Here is a 22768-nt window from a genome sequence, read left to right as displayed (position 1 = left end):
CTATACACAGGGATTCAGTATACTATGTTCTTTACTTTTATATCTGTTTGAAAATTTCCATAATAAAAAGTTGAAAACAGTTAAAGGTAAGCAACCAATTTCACTCCTAGGTGGCTAAGATTTAAATTGCTGGGAAGGAGTTTTATATTTTTATCAGAAAAAAACATATAGATTATAGAATGGGATTATAATTCCCTTGGTGCATGTTAACAAAACTGATAGAAATAAACCTAGATTAGAAGTCTGAAATCCTGGAAACTATAGGCTTTAGACTGAAGAAAAGTTACCAGTTCAATGAATGAGACATTATTTAAGGAAAACAATTTGGGGGATGGGTGTTGGAAACAATGGGATTATCCAATTACAGGTAAATAGTTGTGAATAACCTGGGGAGGCAGTGAAATATAGTTGGGGGGGAAAGGTAGGAAGAATTTCGATTTAGAAGACCTATACTTGAGTTTCAGCTGTGCCATTTTATTTTTCATAAGGTGCTGAGCAAATGCCTTAACCTATCTTAATTTTCTCACTGTTTCAGTCAAGGAGGTAGAAGAGAAAACAAATTTGAAATACACAAAAGAATACTGAAAAGCATGAAGATGGTGAGGAGATTAGATACTAAAAGGTCATTACAAATGAGGATTAAAATGATAAAATAGTTTGACATCTCTTTCTCCAAAGTAATTTCTTTCTCCAAAGGATATATATTTTTTTATTTAACAACAAAGGCATGAGCATCAGAAATTCCCTTTGAAACTAAAAACCTATATTAACTGAATATTAAACAAACGAGCTAAGTAGGTCAAAGAATCTGAAGTTCCACTTAAAAACATTTTTTTCCCTCCAATAATATAACCTATTTCATTTAAACACTTTTTCTCAACTATGATTTTCAACCAAAATAATGAAAAAGGTACCACATAAACAAAGGTAAATTTTAGTTTGAAGAATTAGATGAACTGAGACAATAGCAAAGAATACAAATGTATAATCATAAAGTAGCTTACAAATAAAAATTCATGTAATTCAATGTTTCTAACAAAAGACAGTGCCAAAAGTTGTCCAAGGTATACATTTGGGTATCAAAACCTAGCCTCCCAAATTCTCTATAACTAAAAGGATAACTTCACTATTCATTTTTTAATGAAACAGAGTTTTATGTAGCTGAAAAATAAAGTTTTACTGAAGAAAAAAAAATGACCTTATTCTACAATAACCTAACCCTCATTCATTCTTTCATTTAACAACAGCTACTAAGAACAAAAATGAGTCAAACCTCAGGGATAAAATGAAGCATGAATACTACATGGTTCCTGATATCAAGGATGCTACAAGCTAGTAAGGGAAAAGAACATATGAACAAATAATAAGTAAGTAAAAATGCTATACTAGAATTATATACTAAACACAATGATTACAAGGGCAAAGAACAATGGCCTTTTTTCTTTTTTCACATTTATAATACTTGAAAACTTAGCAAGAAAAAATCAACTTCCCAAGTAATGGACAAACAATAACAAAAAAGGAAACTCTCTTACTTGGAAAATCCTTTCCATCTGGATAGTAATATTCTGTGAATTCTATATAGACAGCTGACATTTCTTGTGGAAGATACAGGGATTTTTTATTGCAAGAAATCATACTTTTGGGGGAAGAACGACATTGTTCTGCTGTAGAGACCTGAAAAAATAATTAAGTTTATTGAAGTAACACTAAACAAAGCCCTTTCCAAAGAATTTATGCAACATGGACAGTACTTCAAACTCTTAAAACTACTTCCAATAATTAATTAATTGCCAATGTAATCTTTATCATATATTTAATTTCATATTAAATTATTTTAAAATAATACCAATTAACTTATTCATAAAACTATAACCTCTTTGGATTCTTATTAATTACAAAGTCAACTCTGTACAATTTTCTTTGCAAACTTACTACTTTGAGCCTTACAATAACAGAATATTTCTGTAAGACAATACAAATAAGTTAAGTGGCACAGTCAGGACACAGATACAAGTCCTCAAGACTAGACTGCTTCCCAACTATGTACTTTATAATAGTTCTTTACCATAATTCATTATTATGAAAAATAATATAATTATATACAGAGCTTTAGTTTAGAATAACAGAAAAATTACAGAGACAGACAGTGGTGATGGTTGTACAACAATGTGAACATACTTAATGCCAATGAACTGTATACTTAAAAATGGTTAAAATGATAAATGTTATGTCATGTATATTTTACCACAATGAAAATTAATTTAAAAATAACAGTACACTATAAATGCTCCTGTCAAATAGTTTGAGCTCTTAAATTATTTTTCCAAAAAGACTATTAGTTTTAAGATTCATGTTACACATTTTTCACTCTCTGCCCAAAACAGCTAATCTATAATCACATCAAAAACTTGTATACTAATTTCTCCAAAGTTCAACGAATAGCATTTTATCAGTTTCATTTATTTATGCTTGTTTAGCAGACCCAGGGATATATCTCAAGGTTATTTTTTTCATTCACTCAACAAACATGTATATTTCTCATGTGAAGTGGAATGACTCTTCAATGTTTTACTTGTTTCCCCTTGAATAAATTGCTAATCAAACCTTTGATCATTTATACAGTCTTCATAAATTGAAGTCAGTTCCTTACATTGTCTAATAAGAAGCTTTTCTCTGCATACATGGAAACAAATTCTTTTCAACTCCAGAGTGTCAAGTTATTTTATATAGTAGACAATAGCTTTTTTCCTTTTTCTTTTAATAGTTAAAAAGTTATTCAAATTGGGATGAATATACTATCTTATTTTCTTCCAGTTACTTTTGTTTTGTTCTGATGTATTCGTGTATGTGGGATTTCTTTATTGTATTTCATTCTCAATCATATGGGATTATGGGTGATTCCCCTTCCCCATTTCCATATGAATTTATTCAAATATAATGCATTATATAGAGAACATAAAGAAAGAAGCAATTTCACAATAAGAAAGTAACTCTTAAATCAGGGTATCTCAGAATTGGCACTATTGATATTTGGGGCCAGATAACTTTGTTATGGGGGCTGTCCAGTGCATTGTAGAATGTTCAGCAGCAACACGGATCTCTACCCACTAGATGCCAGCAGCAACCCCCTCCAGCTGTGACAACAAAAATTGTCCTGAGACATTGCCAAATGTCCTCTGGAGGGCAAAACTGGCCCCAGTTGAAAACTACTGAGTAAAATGAAAACTTTTCAGATAAAACTAAGTCTCAAAGACACAGACTTATCAAAATATACAAGAACAATTCACAAATGATAATACATACTTGAAATCCTTTATTTAAAAAAAAAAGGGGTCATATTTTTACCGTGTTGGTCTCAAAGATTGGGATGTTAGACCATGTTGTACCGATTATAGCCTGAATAAGAATGTTAGTATAAATAGGACAGAGTTCTTAGCTATAAAATTATGTTCACAGTATAATCAATACTTAGTAGTTAATTAAGCAAAAATCGTATTTTAGTTTATTCCACTAAGACCTTTGTGAAATAAGGAATCTGGCCTACAAAGAGAGGTCTGGCCTTTGTCCCTACTCTTGGGAGGTAATTCATTTTTTTTTTTTTCATGTTTTCGTCTTAAATTTTTTTTGGCTGCATCGCATGGCAAGTGGGATCTTAGTTCCCCGACCAGGGATCGAACCCATGCCCCCTGAAATGGAAGGCAGAGTCTTAGCCACTGGACTGCTGGGAAAGTCCTGGGAGGTAATTCTAAAACCTTGGAATTTCCTATTCATGGTAGACCCCTGAGACCACAGCTGATAGTTTATGCTCACAAGATGACTCAGAATGGGACTGACCACATTTGATAGTCTTAGTAGTGTTTAAGACCACCTGTAGAGACTGAGTTCAACTATGTGGGCAATATTTCATACATATTGTTACATATTCATTCTGGGAGGCTAATGTGTCCTAGGGACAAGGAAATTCTGAATTTGGAACCCTTTGAAACTCCACTCTGTTCTCTCTTCCTATGGCTGGTTCTAACTTGTATTCCTGCCTTGTAATAAATGTGACTCTGAGTATAACTGATTTCAGCGAGTTCTTTAAGTTTTTCTAGTAAATTCTCGAATCTGAGGGTAGTTCAGGGAAACCCCAGAAACTACAGTTGGTGTCAGAAGTCTTGTGCAGACTTGGCAATCTGGCAAACTGTGCCCTTAACCTTACAGTTTGCCTAATTCTGGGTAACCATATAAGTGAAAATTAATGAACTGGTATTTTCTATTCTGTCTAATTTAGTCATTTCACAAAACTGTTCAAGATGTTTTTAAATAAAATGGTGGTACTGGTTTATAAGAGTTGTTTGCAGGAGATTCTAAAGGTGTTTATCAGAAGATTTAATTTAAGAAATAAAACATACCTGGTATATATTGAAATCTGCAAGTCTAACCACAACAGAACTAGACATTAACTTAACTTTGGATTGTTGAGGTAACACTGTAGGCGTTTTGGAAGTCCCTTTCAGAGTTGAGTCTTTCTCTGTGGGAAACAAAAATTCCTTTTAATTTATAGTAAAATTATTTTTACCAGTCACTCTTTTATTACTAAGACAACTACTAGAAATATAGATGAACCCTAATTTCTCAAACAAGGTAACATATGTGGAAATACTTTATATATAAACTGATATAAGAACATAAGTTATTATGATGATTACTCTTTTATTTTGTGATAATTATTCTTTAAATGGGAATCATACTTATATCACATTGAAGAAACTCTCATACAATAACTTCTGGGTGGAATTCTTGTTAAAAAGAGAAATCACCTGTCATTTAAGAGTCTGAATTATTCTACATGGGTATTACTTTTATTAGTAATATTAATTTAAAAAGTGCTTTGATCTATAAGCCTATGATCCGAATGAGGTACAGGCTTTTTACACATTAATTAAACACCATATTTATTTACAGAAAATATCATATGGGGAACACACACACACATTCACACACATACACACACCCAATTAATATTAGGGGAATGACATAATGTTGTTAGAGGTAAAATACCTGTTTGTGTGTGCTGGGGAGAGGCATGTGTTGGGGATTTAGGAGGTGAACCTACATCATGATCCTTTACAGCCTGTTTAAGCATTTCAACGTTGCACTCAAATTCATGTAACAACTCGTTGGCCCAACCATTTTTTATTTTCGTTGCATCACTAAAATACATCCAATGATTACAACTATCTCCTGTAAAATGAATAACAAGTATTTCACTGAAAAATGCACACTTTTCATTTATCCCATTATAGCAGAGCTTCTAATGATAAATATTCATTTTCTCAAGGGATTCTTTAATCTTCCAATAAATTTGAAGATTTCACCTACCACAGACATTAATCTTCCTAGAAAATATGAGTAAAACATTTAGAATGGAGGGAAAGAGTGTCAAAAGCAAATAACCTGGGAGGGTTTCTGTTTAGAACCCATCTTAGGTAGAACATCACTCGAAGTTTCAATAAGAAGCAGCAATGCTGGTCAACCTTCACTGAATGCTCAACACCTGGCATGCCTCCATTGAATAGAATCCCAGTAAATACCATACAGGAAAAAGTCTCTTCATCAGAGATTTGTTGTAAAGTGAGTAACTGCAGCCATATATACACACACACACACACACACACACATATGTATGTATATGTGTATATATATATCACATATAGGATTTTTGGAGGAAAAATTTTAAATCAGGATTATTAGGTTTATCTGTAGCAATTAAGAAAAGGAGTATCTACATAAAAGGTTTAAGAAAATAAAACCCACTTTATGACTAAAAGTTTTACCTTCTAAATAGGAATGATTTCTAAGGTACAAATTATTTTCAGTATATGTAAGTCACTTATGAATCAGGAGGTCAGACTGTAAGACAAAGCCCTTCAAACAAAACTCTAAACAAATAGTACAACCTTTAAATTCTACCAGGTACTGACACAGAAATGACAAACACTGAGAAATTGAAATTTGTGAAGAGAAAAATTTTATCATATTTTAAAAGTTCTAGAAAACTCATTATAGTTATTTGTTTTTTCTTATTTGTATGAATTAAAAAATAAAAAGCCACATATCACCAAAATGCAGAGATGGGTATAAGGTCCAATTACTTAATTTGGCCATAAACATCCATATTTTTGTTTTTATTATTTTGGGGGGAAAGTGCCTATCAATATGTGATTATTAAAGAACCTATTAACTCCTAACTATTGATGAAATTTAGAAAATACAAAAAAGTTTTTAAAAAAAGGTTCCTGGAATCCTACAATTTAACTAAAATCACTGTTATCCTTTTGCTTTATTTTCTTTTTTGATTTTTGAATATATATAATTAAAAAATTCAAAACATTAATAACTTGCTTTTGTCATAATTAACAAAATAGCACAAATATGTCTTCTATATTCTAATTTTTTAACGTTTTAAATCAGTTTACAATATTTTCAATTTCTAACAATTATATTTACTAATAATCTATATAAACCTCAACATAAGATGCATGAATATTTTCCATGGCAATTATATTTTCTTGGTAAGATACTGCCGGGGGTGGGGGGGAATAATAAATGCCTTTTCTTTTCTCTTTTCTCCTTAAAAAATTAAAACAAAATAATAAAATAACAACAAAACAAAATAAATTGGCTATATAATTTAAAAGCAAGATTTACATCTTTTAAATAAACTGTTATACAAACCTGCTTTGTGATAAGGATAATAATCTATAGTTAGCTGTGTAAAAGACAGTTGCATAGCCCCTCCAGTAATACGTCTGTTTGACTCTGGGAAAAGAAAAAGATGAAATTGAAAGAGAGACAGAGAAAGAAGTATTAAGCAAATATAAGAAACATTTCATTTACCATACCTGCAGTCCAAGCAGTGATAACTGTCTCTCTGTTACCAAGGTTAATACAATAAGGATTTTAAGAAATGCAATTCAGGGATTTCCCTGGTGGTCCAGTGGTTAAGCATCCGCTTTGCAATGCAGGGGACGCCGGTTCGATCCCTGGTCCGGGAACTATGTTCCCACATGTTGCAGGGCAACTAAGCCCTCACGTCACAACTAGAGAGCCTGCATGCCACAACTACAGAGCCCATGTGCTCTGGAGCCTGCACGCCACAACTAGAGAGAAGCCTGTGCACCACAATGAAAGATCCTGCGTGCCACACCAAGTCCCAATGCAGACAATAAATAAATATTTTTTTAAAAGGAAGAAATGCAATTCAACCTAGTAAGTATTTATTGAGCCCCTATCCCCTGCAAGGTACTAAGCTAAAAGGTGAGGATACAAGAATAGCAGAACTTTTATATTTACAGATCTAACCATATGCCAAACATTGTTTTATATTTTTTAAGTGTACTTATTCATTTGCTCTTCATGGCAACCCTATGAAATAGATACCATTAATATTATGCCTATTTTCTAGATAAGAAAATTAAGTAAATAGGCCAAGGTCATACAATCAGTTAGTGTAAGGCTGGTTTTGAAACCAGGAAATCCTAACCACTGCCTTATATCATCCTGCCTCTTGTTGAAGAAGCAATTGAATCTACTAGGTTAGGTAAGTTTTCTAAAGTCACATAGTTATGTTAAGATTGGAAGCATCTAAAAAAATATATTTTTTTCCATTTCAAATGTTCTAATTCTGTAAATATTTATTGATATAATCCACGTAAAAAAAGCTCTTGGGGTTCATAATAGTTTTTGAGAGCGTAAAGTGGTCCTGAGACTAAAAAGCTTGAGAATTACTAAGCCAGGCTTATCAGAAAAACTTAAGATTGCTAGTTTTTTTACTGCCATTTAATTATGGGTATATCATAATAGAGCAAAAGCATGGATCCTCGCTCTTAGAATAAGCTTCTGTCATCTAGTTGGGCAGAAGCTTAGATAATTTCTTAGATATGGTATTTGGAATAGAATCTATGCTTTTAGAATCTATCAGACAAAAAATAAAACAACCTCCCCAAAACACCCTTAAGTAAATGTAGTTGGTCTTATTTAAATGCCACTGAATAGAATGTGGCATTAATGTTTGCCCCTTTGTTTAAAATGTGATTCTTCAAAATAAAATTTAGAGATCACGTCTCTCACATTTTTGAAATAAATGCTATTTGGCAGGGCTTCCATTTGTCCTAGTCTTTCTATTGCTTTTTGGGATGTCAAAACACCCTTAAACAGCTCTTTAGGGTTAGAAGTTCTCTTTTTTTGGCACTTTGCCTTCCCTTCTAATGCTACTAAAGGTTGGATCATTAGAAAGTTGACCGATAGATATATTCTACCCAAGGTTATCACCTCAAGGTGAGGCTATGAAACTCCTTATATGGATAGCCATATTCCTTCTACCTGAAAATAAAGCTTTAGAAAAATAAAACTTTAGGGCTCTGTACAACAAGGTTTGTACCACTTATTATATTCCAAGTAATTTTCTAGATGCTTTACAAATGTTGACCCATTTAAATCTTGTAACAATCTTATGAAGGGCCAATGAAATTGAAGAACATAGAGGTTAAGTTACTCATTCAAGGTCACACAGCTGTTGCATGGTAGAGAGTCCAGACAATCTGACTTCAGACATGTGTCATTAACCAGGATAGTATGCTGAAATAGTCCTTTAATTGGGGATAATTTTAAAAATAATATTTCAAATGAAGAGTTCCTTGATTTTGGTGGACATAATCTTAATTAAATTTACTTGTGCTTTGGACAAATATGCTTATGCTTATAAAACTTCTGAGAAGAGATTCAGGAGCAACTGAAGGCACAGTGGATAGAAGTTGCAAAGATTTGGAGTTGCCAGAAATCTAGTTATGCTGCTCAAACTCTGCCTGTAAAATACCCAAGAATGGCAGAAGTATGAGAACCCTGGTTCTCTGGTACTAGTGACAAATGCCTTTGAAATTTCATGCTTTCTTTTGTAAATGTTCTTGAATTCTGCAAACTATAATACTATATTTTAATACAAAAATCATGTTTTAAATGACTCCTCATTGAAAATAAATGATGCTCCAAGAAGAAAAAAAAAAGATTGGAATTATCTAGAACTCAGTTTCTGTTTTGTTATGTCTGTTCATTTATTTTGTTTTTTAGATTCCACATATAAGTGAAATCATACAGTATTTGTCAATAGGTGATTGCCAGAGGGCAGGGGGATAGAGGAAGAAGAAAAATAGTTGAGGGAGATTAAGTGGTACAAACTTCCAGTTGTGAAATAAATGAGTCATGGGTATGAAATGTACAGTGTGGGGAATATAGTCAATAATTACATAGTATCTTTGTATGGGGACAGATCATAACTAGACTTATCACGGTGATCATTTTGAAATGTACAGAGATAACGAATCACTATGTTGTGTAATAGGAACTAACATAGTGCTGTAGGTGAACTAAACTTCAAAAGCAAACAAACTCATAGAAAAAGAGACCAGATTTGTGGTTACAAGAGGCAAGGGGTGGGGAAGGGAGAATGCGATGAAGGCAGTCAAAAGGTACAAACTTTCAGTTATAAGATAAATAAGTACTAGGAATATAATGTACAACATGATAAATGTAACTAACACTGCCATATGTTGTACATGAAAGTTAAGAGAATAAATCCTAAGAGTTCTCATACAAGGAAAATTTATTTTTAATTTCTTTAATTTTGTATCTACGTGAGATGATGATGGTCACTAAACTTACTGTGATAATCATTTCATGATGTATGTAAGTCAAATCATTATGCTGTCTGCCTTAAACTTATACAGTGCTGTATGTCAATTATATCTCAATAAAACTAGAAGAAAAAATAAAAATAAAAAATAAAAAGGTAAAAAAGAAATCCGAAGTAGATGAAAAGCCAGTGTAACTCCAACAGAAAAATCAAACATTAAAACAACATAGACAAATCAAATACAAATTAGTATAGAGCTATGTACACACTCTCTATATTAATTTGTTAACTGCAATTTATCTCAACCGGCAGAATTTCTAGTACAGATCTACAATCCCTTATTTAAAACCCTTGGAGCCAAATGTTTCAGAATTCAGAACTGTTTTAGATCTTATTAAAGTAATGTACGTACATCTGTGTATACATACATATATATGTATGTATAAAAACACAACACTGCCAGCAGGTTCTGAGGCAGCACTAAGTAACAAAAGATAGTAATTCTGCAGCAAAACTCAAGTATTTACACTAAGTGGGTATAAGAAAGATGATAAATAGCAACGTGCTCATTTAGATGAAGTTTTGCCAGCATATGAATTCTTTACAACCTTATGAAAAAGCATTTCAGACCCTTCTGGATTTTAGAATAGCAGAGAACTGATTATAGATCTTTAAGATGAGGAAGCTATTTTGGTGGAGGGGTTTTCTCCTTAAATAACATCATTTAGCTTATTCTATGAGGGAATATAGAGGGAGGAATATAAAAGAGCTGAGAAAACACTTCTGGTTTTTTGCTGATCACTTAACCTTGACCCCTCATTTTGTTATTTTGGTTTGTTTAACTTTTTTGATTTTCCTTTCAAGTCACTAAAGCAGAAGATGCCAACTACAAGCCAAATGACACAAAGGTAGACAAACAAAAGACAGCAAATCTCTCTCCAAACTACAAATCTTCCTTACCTTTTCTGCTCCACCCTTTTATCTGGTCGCTGATATCTGGCTGCCCTTTCTGAGAAGGCAAGGTAACTTCTATTGCTAAGTATAGGAGCAACAGAAGTTACAGGAGTTGGTCTCAATATTCACTCTCTCAGCTTTAAAAATTCAGAGCAACAACTGTCATAGACATAGATTCTGATTCAAGGTCTGAGGCTCCAGGTTGGATGTCTCCATTTAAAAAAGATTCTCAGCTTGATTCTCATGCTCACCAAGGTGTGAGAAACACTGTCCTAGAGGCAGGACTACCTGATGAATCCTTCCAACACTTATGGGCCAGAGACACTCTCTGGAGGAGAAAAAGAAATGCCCAGCACCTAGAGTATGGAACCACAGATTTTCAAAGTGACCAAGAGCAGCTCGATGTTAACCCCATTACCTGTGTTTACTAAATAGGGAAAAATAAGAGAAGCAAAAGCTAAAAGGAAAGAAAAAACCTTCTTAACTGGGATTTAGCTTCCTGACCAAATTTAGGGAGGACCTGGAGTAAGGAGACACAAGAAATGTTAAACAGCCACATAGTTGTGTTTATATGCACATAGGGTCAGAAAAATGTAGATAAACCATCATGCTGAAAATACATGTGCATTGCTTTTTGGCCTTTTGGCTAAGATCAAGTGAAAATACATGTGCAAATAATTATGAATTGAGTATGGACTAAAATTTAATTTACAGACAATTTCAAAATTATGAAAAAGTTAATTCAAAGGCAAGTCTAATTTTTCATCAACCTCTCAGGATGTCAGTCGTGAAAAAAAAAACGAATTTTACCATTAGCATTGACAGCTAACAATTAATTATGCTGAGGTACTAACTATTAAAGCAAAATAAAATTTTATACCAATATAAAATGCTTAAAATTACACCTGTCATCTACATACCTCAATGAATGATAAAATTATGACTAGTTATCTTAAGAGTACAGACTACATATTGCATATGATAAACAATCCAGATGTGTAGTAAGTTCTAGAAAAACCAAAAATAGTTTCAAATAGCAGCTTTTATTATTTATTACCTTTCTCTTTAGCATGAATATCATCACATATGTGTAGATCTAGATGAGAAATCACTAAATGATGGGAGGTTTCTTTAACATCAAAGTCACTGAATAGTTTCACAATTGCATCATTTAGATCAGGAGCATTTGAAGTCTGTGGTGTCTTCACTTGCTGGGTAGATGGGGCTACTGTAGAGCTCTAAAAGATTCAAAACTGCCTTAGCACTGCAAGTTAAATATTTGACATTCCCCACTCAAAAAAACTTAAATATTTTTAGTAATAAAGTCATAAAAAATAAGCAAATACATTTACTTTTGTATCAGTAACTCAGTTTTCTAAAATATTTTCTGAATTATGTAGGAATAAAACTAAAACCTAAAAACTGGAGAACTGTAAATAATTTGAATATGAACCCAATACGTTTTAATAAATATTTGAATAGCTATATTTATAGCCCTTCCTGTTTTAGAAAATATATTTTTAACTATTAAAGGAAGCTTATTTAAATATTATTAGTTTTATATATTGAAAAAGAAAACAAATGTGAGCCCTGTATACATCAGCTATATACACTATTGTATGTCCTGTAGAAATAAATCATTACTTTGTAAAAGCACTTGTGATATTATTTAGTACTATACGTGCTCTCATGCCTCTTAAGAGGTGTGGTATGTCCTCTGAACTTGGATATCTGAAGAAGCCAGAAAGCAGAAAAGATTTATAACAGATTGTGAGTTCACATTCTTTTCTCCCCAAAGAGAAAAAACAGAATACTGTTGAAGTATAAAGACATCTGTGAACCTCCAACAGCCTAAAATAACTCTGCATACATAAGAATACTGTGAGATGATATGTACGTTAGCCATAGAACTATACATGAAACTCTGGTAACAACAAAATGAAGACAAGATTTTTTATTAAAAATATTTTAAAATTTTCTAATTAAGAACAGTTCGTTAAAAGTATAGTTATTTACAGAAAATTAAAGTACTATATACATATAGCTTGTACACAATATACGTATTCTTTTTTTTTTTTTTTTTTTTGCCGTACGCGGGCCTCTCACTGTTGTGGGCTCTCCCGTTGTGGAGCACAGGCTCTGGACGCGCAGGCTCAGAGGCCATGGCTCACGGGCCTAGCCGCTCCGCGGCATGTGGGATCTTCCCAGACCGGGGCGCGAACCCGTGTCCACTGCATCAGCAGGCAGACTCTCAACCACTGCGCCACCAGGGAAGCCCATATATTCTTAATAGTAAGAACTATGGTCATACTGTAAAAGAATTTCAAAGCGTACTCGGTAAATGAGAATCTATCAATGAAAATGATTGGGGCCCACAGTATTTAAAGAAAAGCAAAGATGAAATATAGTTGTGAAGGCTTAAATTCTAGGGGCTCAAGTAAGCTTTTTTACTAATTAACCGTTAAACTGATTTCCATCAGAAAAATCACTTTTTCTTATGTTTTCCCCCATCTACTTTCAAAGCCTTCCAGACTATTATTTATGTTTATGATGGTACTGTTTTGAAAGAAAACACTCTCCTGTATTTCTTTAATCATGTATCCTCTTTTTCATCAAGACAAATACTGATACAAATAAAAACATAAGCATTAATCTCCCTACAAACACTTTTCTTCATACTGAGGTAGATTTAGGTTTTTGGATGCCATTTGTGGGGGGAAAAGTGGGCCACTATAAACTCTTTTGCCTCATGAATAATCTTAAAAAACTCTTAATTTTCAAGTTTGTAAAGCTCTCAAGTTATAAAGTTGAGCAAAGGAAAACTGTCACCTACTTCACTCTCTAATGCACTCTCTTGGTACCTCAAGTGATCAGGACATTCTGTATGATAACTAAAGTAGTGACGTGACAACTACTACCCAAGAAAGAAACTCCACAGTAATGTGAATGGTTAAGTACATCTACCATAAAATATTATGGTGTGACAAAAAATACTAATTACAAATACTAATGACATGGAAGAAAACTATAGCCATTTGCTACTACATCCTTACTAAAACTAGGAAAAAATGCAGATGCTTAGACAAAAAATCTGTAAGGAAATACCTCAAAATGCTAACACTGGTTTTGTTATGGTGGTAGGATTACAGAATTTTGTCCTTGTTCCTAGTTTCCTAATCTGTATCTTTATCTAGCTTCCTAATCTACATTCTATTTTATATAAACATATCCACATATTGCACAAGGAAGAGCTACAGTAACATCAACACTTTGTCTATTGGTCTTTAATTTCAATTACCATCTCTGTTAATGACATCCTAAACTACATAAATCCTTATTGCAAGCCTTAACAGACTAGTGTTTATGTTTATGATGGTAATATTGTAAAATATTATCTCCCGTACTTCTTTAATTATTTTTCCCACTCCAAAATGGAACTCATTATTACCTTTTCTCAGCCTTACCTCCCCTAATGAAACCTGCTTCCTTCTGCATTTACTCTATTGGCTAATGGAATTACCAATTATTTGAAAAGTTCTCAATTCTTCTCTCTTCTTTATCCTCAACTGGTGAAAGACTCAGATGTCTTTCCCCAATTTGGTTTGTTTTTTCTTCTTTCAAACCATTACCAGAGGTCCAAGTCCACCCCTCCCCCAGAATCGCAATCTTCCTACTCTTCAGTCTACCCTCTATAATACCACCATGTCATACTTGACTTTTGTTTCCTATTTAAAAACTTCCATTGGCTTCTGCATGCCTATAGGAAAAGTAAACATATAATGCTCATCATGTCTAGTTGCCACTTACTTCTGCTTAAACTCAGGCTACCTGCCTAGGAAAACTCTATTCTACACTATGGTCCAGTATTCTGTTCATCAAACTTTTAAAATTAGGTTCCCTTGAAGAATTATGAAGACATGTTATTGGATAAATATTAATTATTGGTAGAATGATACAGGGTTCACCATCAATTCTCTGTTTTTATCGTTTAAAGCTCTGGGAAACTATGTTCACATAAATAAGTAGATTAGAATGAAATGAATTTTGTTTTAGCAATGTGACACGATTCTTTGAACTCTTTCAAGTTACATGCCAGGATTCACAAAGTGATCTATTGTAAAAAATTATTTTTAATAGTCTAGCAGCTGACATTTATTAAACTTCCTTCAAATGTGTTGAAAGCAAAGAAGTGGGAATCACCTAATTTTTAGTCTGTCATGGGTCATTCACTTCCAACATGGACAGCAATATTTCAAATTGCCTGTCTTATTTTCCAGAGGTTTTTGAGTCAAAACCCTCCCTTCCCAACCCCCCACCCCCAACAAATCCATCAGAGTAAGAATGAGGATGAGTAAGAAGAATGCCTTTCATTTGTAAAGTAGGATACTAGGATACAAGTAATTATGGAAAGGGAGAACCAGTCTGACAACTTAACACAAGAACATTCTCAGTAGCCCAAATTTAAGAAGCGTACACATCAAAATGGAAGATGTGAAACAATTTCTTTAAAGCTTGGAAAGTTGTCATATATTCACAAGGCATGTGCACCTCACTCTCAAAAACAATGCTCTAGGAACACCAAACCCCTTATTTTTATCAGAAAATACCATGCTCTTTAACACCATCATACTTTTGCAGATTCTATTTCCTCATCCAAAATACCCTTTCCCTCACCTGAAAACTTCTACTCATTTTTAAGACTTAACTTCATTATCCTCTTTGTGAAACCTTTCCAAACTCCACAAGCAGTTGATTAAAACTTCTCTGTGCTTCTATAATCTCCTCATCCCCATTTTTAATTTTGCACTCTAGCATATACGTTGAACTGCAATGATTTGTTTTATATTTGATTCCCCATTACACTGAGATCCTTGAGGGCAGGATCAGGCAATATTTATTTTTACATCCACAGCATGTAGCCCTGCACCTTATGACAAAGCAGACAGGCAGTAAACAATGCCAATTTGATAGTAACAGGAAAGCCCATGCACCAGCCAGATCACCAAGTTATATATCTAAGATGTAATTACTCTGTTTCTAATGAAATAATTCATAGAAGTATGATTTCACAATATCCTTTAAGTCTTTATTGGATAGATATAAAAAGTCAATCATACTTATAAAATTATCAAAAGACGCTACACATTGGGATTTTCAATGTCCCTTCTACAAAAATCTTCATGTCAAATTCTCAGAATTTACTACTAGGAAAGATTAGAAAATCTTTTTCTTTTAAGAAAAAACTAGTAATGCGTCTGATTTTAAGAAAGTGATCAATAAATAGCTTCCCCCACTTTCGTCCCAGCCATCAGACAATTCTAACAGTTTTTTGTTCAACTTCAGCAATTCCCTAGGGCTTTAGTTTCCTATTTTAATATTAATCCTTACATTCTTTCCCTTGACTATAATTACCCAGGTTTTTACCTTTTGCACTTACTTTAGTAATTTTTAAATTGTATTTTTTTAACTTCCTGAAAAGAAGTATTTATAACATCAAAATACTTTTATGTTATCAGTAACTCTGATGCCAAGCACAGACCTCCAAACAAGATAAGCACTATATAGACAGAAATACATTTAATATATGCTTTCATATAGATACCATGTAGGTAAAATTAATATAATAAGATATATAAGAAGATTCTTGGACTCAAAGTATTATAATCTATTTTGCATAAAGAAAACAACCAACCATTCTGATTTTTAAACCATTTACATATAAACTGAAGTGTTTTTCCTATTAACATATAATAGCATACCTGTGTAGGTTCAGGAGCCATACTCTTCCTTTGTTCTGTTGATTTTTCTATTGCTTCACTAAGAGATTTTGCATATTGTACCATAGCCTTCAACTGGGAATCCGTTAAAACCCATAATAAGTCATCCAGCATTAGAACTAACTTTGTTGCAATGACATTGCAGTCCTTTAACTGTCAGGAAAAAAATGATTCATAAAATTAAGACAAGAAATAAAACTTATAATGCACTTGTATCTTTTAAAAGTTTTAAATTTTTCAATGGTTTAAATATGGATCCTTCCTTATTCACCAAATATTTATTGAGTTCCTATAATATGGAAGGAATATCTCCTAGTATTGGAGATACAGTGGTAAAAAAGACTGACAGAATCCTGTACTTTAACAGGAACAAGTTATATAGGTACAAGTATTTATATAATTTAATTTTTCATTTATAGCTAATAAATCATATAATTACCTATGTTAATTCAACCCCAGTTGACCTTTGAACAATGCGGGGGTTAATGCATATAACTTATAGTCGGCCCTCTGTATCCAAGGTTCCTCCGTATCCAAGGTTCCTCCACATCCACAGATTCAGGCAACCTCAGACCACGTAGTACTGTACTATTTACTATTGAAAAATATCCACATATAAGTGGAACCATGCAGTTCAAAACTGTGTTGTTCAAGGGTCAACTGTAATTCTAGCAGAAAAAGGGGAATTAAAATTAATTAAAGGGACTTCCCTGGTGGTCCAGTGGTAAAGAACCTGCCTTACAATGCAGGGGATGCTGGTTCAATCCCTGGGCGGGGAACTAAGATCCTACATGCGTGGGGCAACTAAGCCCATGCACCACAACTACCGGGCTCGCACGCCTCAACTAGAGCCCACGCGGCGCAAACTACAGAGCCCACGTGCTCTGGAACCCACAGGTCACAAATACAGAGCCCACACACCCTGGAGCCTGCGCGCCACAACTAGAGAAGAGAAAACCCGCATGTCACAACTAGAGAGAAGCCCGTGCGCCACAACGAAAGATCCCATATGCCTCAACTAAGACCCGATGCAGCCAAAAATAAATAAATCTTAAAAAAAAAAAATTTAATTAAAAACTGAAATGCTATTTTAACCATATTTCACATTTTAGAATATCTGTATTGTCATACTCTGAAAAATTATTTTCAATTTAATTTAGTACAGTGATTTGTGTCTGGTACTAGAAAACATATTGTTGAGATTTTAATTGAGCCAAGTTTTTTAAAAAGTCATTACTCCTCCTCATTAAATTTCATCACAATCCACAGTGGACTCTCAAATACTGACATCCTTAAGTAGCTATTGTCCCTATTTATCTAAATTACCAGTCATATCTTAGCCTTCTAAAACTAGTTGTTTTGGTTACTAATAGTGAAGACTTTACCGTTTACACACTCCTGAGCAAGATTCAATAAGGAGAAATAAAATTATAAAACGGTTCATGTTCAATAAATATTTGGTAACTGAGAAATCTATTCAGTTTATCAAAAATAAAAATCTGCAGGCTTCCCTGGTGGCACAGTGGTTAAGAAACTGCCTGCCAATGCAGGGGACATGGGTTCGAGCCCTGGTCTGGGAAGATCCCACATGCCACGGAGCAACTAAGCCCGTGCACCACAACTACTGAGCCTGTGCTCTAGAGCCCGTGCTCCACAACAAGAGAAGCCACCACAATAAGGAAGCCTGTGCACCGCAACGAAGAGTAGCCCCCACTCGCGGCAACTGGAGAACGCCCACATGCAGCAACGAAGACCCAATGCAGCCAAAAATAAACAAATTAAATTAATTAATTTTTTAAAAAGACCCTATTTCCAAATAAAGTCACATTAAAAAAATCTAAATATTAAACTTAGAAACCTAAAAAATGTTATCATTACACTAGATTTCTTCAAATATTGCTTGAGGCACTATATTTCCTTTTATTTTGCACTGTTTTAATATGCCAATATTACAGCTAAAAAATAATTTTAAATTTCTCATCAATTCTAATAGTTACCACATAAATCATAAAGGTAACCCTGTTGACTTACTCTTCTTTTAAGTGTGACTCTGATTTTTGATTGGTTGGTTATTAATCGAACAGGAGCACACATAATTTCAAGATGTGAGCTTTGGGTAGCATCTGCCTCTATTCGAATCATCTGCCAATTTATTTCCTTAAAGGTCAAAACCTAAAGAGAATATAGAGATTAGCTTCACTTACACAAAATAGAATAAGAAAAATGTAGATTTGTAAAAACAAAATTATTATAAAAATGTATCTCTTCACTAATTTTCATATGACATTCTATATCTATTCACTATGCTTTAATTTTTTTTAATTGTAGAATTCCAAATTCAGTAACACATCTTCATAATGATATTCATCATCTGTAAAGCTGTTAACAGTTTTATTCTAAGTAATTTAATTTTAATATAAAGCACAAAGAACACTTGAATTATGTAACCAAGAAGAATTTTAAAAACATATTTTAGTTATGTATATTTAAAATTCAATTCTGAGAAGCTAAGAAGTTAAAATAGGACTCATTAACTCTGTAAGTTGAAATATTACAGTAAAAACATTAAAATATGCACATTATATAATTAAATGATTAAAAGCAGTAAAGAGAAAAGTATAGTTAAAGGGCAAAAGTAAATCTAGTAGTATGTGAATATAAGCAACCATAAAAAGTAATTATTTTAAATATACTTAAAAAAATTTATTTATTAAAAAAATTTAAAAAAAAATTTTTTTTACATTTTTATTGGAGAGAGTGGTATGGACTTATATATACTACCAAATGTAAAATAGATAGCTAGTGGGAAGCAGCCACATAGCACAGGGAGATCAGCTAGGTGCTTTGTGACCACCTAGAGGGGTGGGATAGGGACGGTGGGAGGGAGACCCAAGAGGGAGGAGATATGGGGATATATGTATATGTATAGCTGATTTACTTTGTTATAAAGCAGAAACTAACACACCATTGTATAATCAATGACTAAAACATTTTTTAAACAAAGAAAGAAAAGGAAAAAATCTTTACCTCTCCTCTCTGTGGATCCTGAATACGAGCAAATCTTAAATCTCCATGTTCCCAGTTCGCATTTACACTATAGATCCGTAGCTGGGAAAGTTCAAAGGATGCATTGAAGGCTTTTGCTCCAATGCGGATGACAATGGAATTTACAGAAACAGTAATTCCCTCAACTACTTTTTCAGCAAAGCCGTATTCACTGGGAAAACAAAGCAGAACAAAATATAATGCACTATAACCAAAATAAAATCATTAGAAGTGAAAAAGTTTTGTTAATATTCTCACACAAGTACACAAACTGCCATAATAGTATTCATTTTTGTTTAACAAAACACATTTTTGTTAAAACAATAATCTAGTCTGGTTACATGTAAGTTACAAAAAAAAACCAATGTTCTTCTCAAAATGATAAAAGGTTTTTAAAATTGGAAGTTACTCTCTAAATTATTATAATCACCTTCCAAAGTTGCCTATTCTCAAAAAGCATTAGTGCAGACAACTGGCATCAACGAAGTAAGTAAGAGGGCTAAATTCTTGACACAAAGAAGGTTGCAGAGGCCAAGTGGAATATAATCTCATAATTTAGAAATAAGGTCAGAAAAAGTTCACATTCTCTAATTCAATTCAGCAAGTATTGAGCATCTACAATGGGAATGATGCTAGGACATAAAGAAAACCAAAGTAGAGTAGTGGTGTTACAGGGTTTGCAAGTTACTTGGGTAGGAAAAAAAAACACATATCCTAGCAACTGAAACATGAGGCTGTCTGTAATTAAGTGTTTTTAAAAAGGAATCATCAGTACACTTGGTAGAGGAAGAAACTGTTTATAGTTAATGAGAAATATATCCAGGAAAGAAAGATGAACTTTCCTCAAGGAGGGATGAAAAGGAAGGGAAATCTTAGAATAGGGAAAAGCATGAGCAAAGACATGGAGAATAATAAAGTAAAGGTCACATTTCAAGAATGGTAAGTACAGTATGACTTGAATATAGACTATCAGTATATTTTGGCAGGGGGGTGGTGAAAGTTTGCCAAATTGGCACCTTACTTCAATTATGACCATTATTCCTAAATCTATATCACTATCCAGATCTCTTGCTGTAACTTCAGACTGTAAAATTCAAATGTCCACCAGACAGCTCTACCTGGCTGCCTCTCACACATTTCAAAGCCAACACGCATAAAAGTGAGGCCATCATTTTTAATGATCATGCACACTGCTCCTCTATACCTGCTGCTATGCTTCTTGATTTACTATCTTAATGAATAAATAAAATTACTCATCTTTTCTAAAATTTAGATGACATCTTTTAAATCAGGTACACTTTGTAGGTTATATGTAGATTGCATGAAATAATGCATATGAACCATATAGCCCATTTCTGGACTCATGATACTGAAAAAGATATAACTGTTATTTATAGTATTATAAATAGTAGTATATTATTATTAATACTATTGGAAGTCTCTGAGCCTCAGTTTCATCATTTGTAAAATGAAAATCATACCTATTTCAAAAGGTTGCTGTGGTCCTTAAGTGAAGTGGTATATGTGTAGTAATTTATACGGTCCTTGGCTTGACTGAGGTAATTTTGTTATTTAAAAAAAAAAGGTGGTTGTCTACCTGGGGTTTAGAAAATTGAGAATTGAAGAGGAAGACCTCATCAGCATCCTAGGGAGGAGTTGCTGTGATCCTAAGGACAAATACTGGTCACTTAGACAGAAATATTCCTGGAGTTGGAAGAATATTTCTATAATAATTATCTGGGAATACCCTTTGGAATATCCAAATCCATCTACTCTAATCTATGCACATTAAAAAGTGCTACAATTGTACTGGACAATTTACCATCAGAAGGGTGAAGGCGGACTCAATGACTAATGTCTACATGTTTCTGGTTTATGTCATCCATTATAAATGAAATTTCAGTTTACAAATAAGTCTCTTCTGAGTTTGGTTAATCTTCACTTAGATGTTTATCTCCTTCATGTGAAGTGATAAAATCAAATTTCTGAATTTACAAAGTTTCCTAGACCATCAATCTGTGGGAGCATTGTTAGCCTACAGGTTCTGCACAGAAGGAAGGGCCACCCTATTAATTGTTAATTTCCCTCTATTTTTAGTCTCTTAGCTAGAAATAAAATCAAATAGATCAGTGTTTCCTTAAATTGCATGACTATAAAGAATTGTTGAAAATACATATTCATATTCTTGATAACCATTCTAGACCTAATGAATCATAATTTTAAAAGAGAAGCCTAAAAAACTCTGTGAATTTCATAAGCACCCTAAATGATTGCTACAATTAGGCAAGTCTGGAAAACATAGAAATAGATTAACATACTACCATACAATATAAGGATTACCATCATATGATTACAAAGCCAAAATTATAAAGCTTGTTGATACTATAAAAACATGAATTGGGAAGAACACTATCAACTACACTTAGCATACAATAAGAAAATACCTAATTTCTGCCACACCTAATTAAAATAGATCATTTGTTTATAGCAACTTTCCTGATCTTCTTTTGCCCTTTTAATAGTCTAATAAACATCTCAACTTTTTCTCCAATTTTTCTGAGTCTAGTCAATTTTAAGATCAACTGCTCCAACCTACTCTATCTAACCTGAAATCATAATCTAAACTTTAAAATCTCAAATTGCTGGAAAATATGTAAACTACAAAGAAGTTAATGTGAAAGCTCTTTTCCCCATCACTATTACATATAGTCCAAATATAAACTGTATATCTGATAAATCTGGCCTTCAGTCAACTCTCAGCAGTGGATGGATCACCATTTGATTCCCACACGAAAAGCCACTGATCAGACTGCAGGTATTCTCACAGAATGCATTAATAAATGGTGGCTCAACCTTGGTGAAAGAGGAGGGAAATATGGGAGTGCAAGAAAGAGAGTATGTGTGTGTATCTGTATGTGCATGTTCATTCTCAGGAAGAGTTTATCACTGGTTTTATACAGCACCTAGAATACTGTAAATGTTCAGGGCTGCCATGTTGTACAACTTGAGGAGGCACTAATCACATTAAAATCAATGTAAATGTTTTACATGAATAGCTGCACCATCCAAAAATAGTGCAGAAAACCTGTTTTGAGGAAATGATATATAATACAAGATCCAAATTTACTGAACGCAAAGATTAATAGGCAAGTTTTTGAAGATCTATTTTTTAAGAACTATTCTAACTTCTCAAGGCAGCTTTGTGAAATGCTCCCTATGCTCCTACTTTATTAACATCTGATTTTTATCTATCAAAATTCAATCTGTGTAAAGTGTGAGCATTCTATATTTAATGAATTTTAGAGTAATCCGAAAG

The 22768-nt window shown here is 33.2% G+C and overlaps 1 protein-coding gene across 4 annotated transcripts in view; it reads right to left on the bottom strand.

The window, feature by feature from the left end:
• Nucleotides 1-22768, bottom strand: part of BLTP3B (bridge-like lipid transfer protein family member 3B) — a 99597-nt gene that overhangs the window by 33074 nt on the left and 43755 nt on the right. For all 4 annotated transcript variants that reach the window (XM_081250389.1, XM_081250390.1, XM_081250392.1 and 1 more), the window contains exons 5-12: nt 19435-19624; nt 18439-18579; nt 16390-16560; nt 11688-11868; nt 6724-6807; nt 5047-5229; nt 4398-4516; nt 1536-1677 (exon numbers count right to left, since the gene is read on the bottom strand). In XM_081250389.1, the coding sequence (XP_081106515.1) occupies nt 1536-1677; nt 4398-4516; nt 5047-5229; nt 6724-6807; nt 11688-11868; nt 16390-16560; nt 18439-18579; nt 19435-19624 (1211 nt within the window). The remainder of the gene's footprint in view (nt 1-1535; nt 1678-4397; nt 4517-5046; nt 5230-6723; nt 6808-11687; nt 11869-16389; nt 16561-18438; nt 18580-19434; nt 19625-22768) is intronic.

Source organism: Mesoplodon bidens (genome assembly GCF_964165515.1).
Source record: "Mesoplodon bidens genome assembly, chromosome: 11".
In the NCBI taxonomy this organism is placed as follows: domain Eukaryota; kingdom Metazoa; phylum Chordata; class Mammalia; order Artiodactyla; family Ziphiidae; genus Mesoplodon; species Mesoplodon bidens.
The sequence above is the reverse complement of the archived record's forward strand: the minus strand, read 5'-3'. Positions and strand labels throughout refer to the sequence as shown.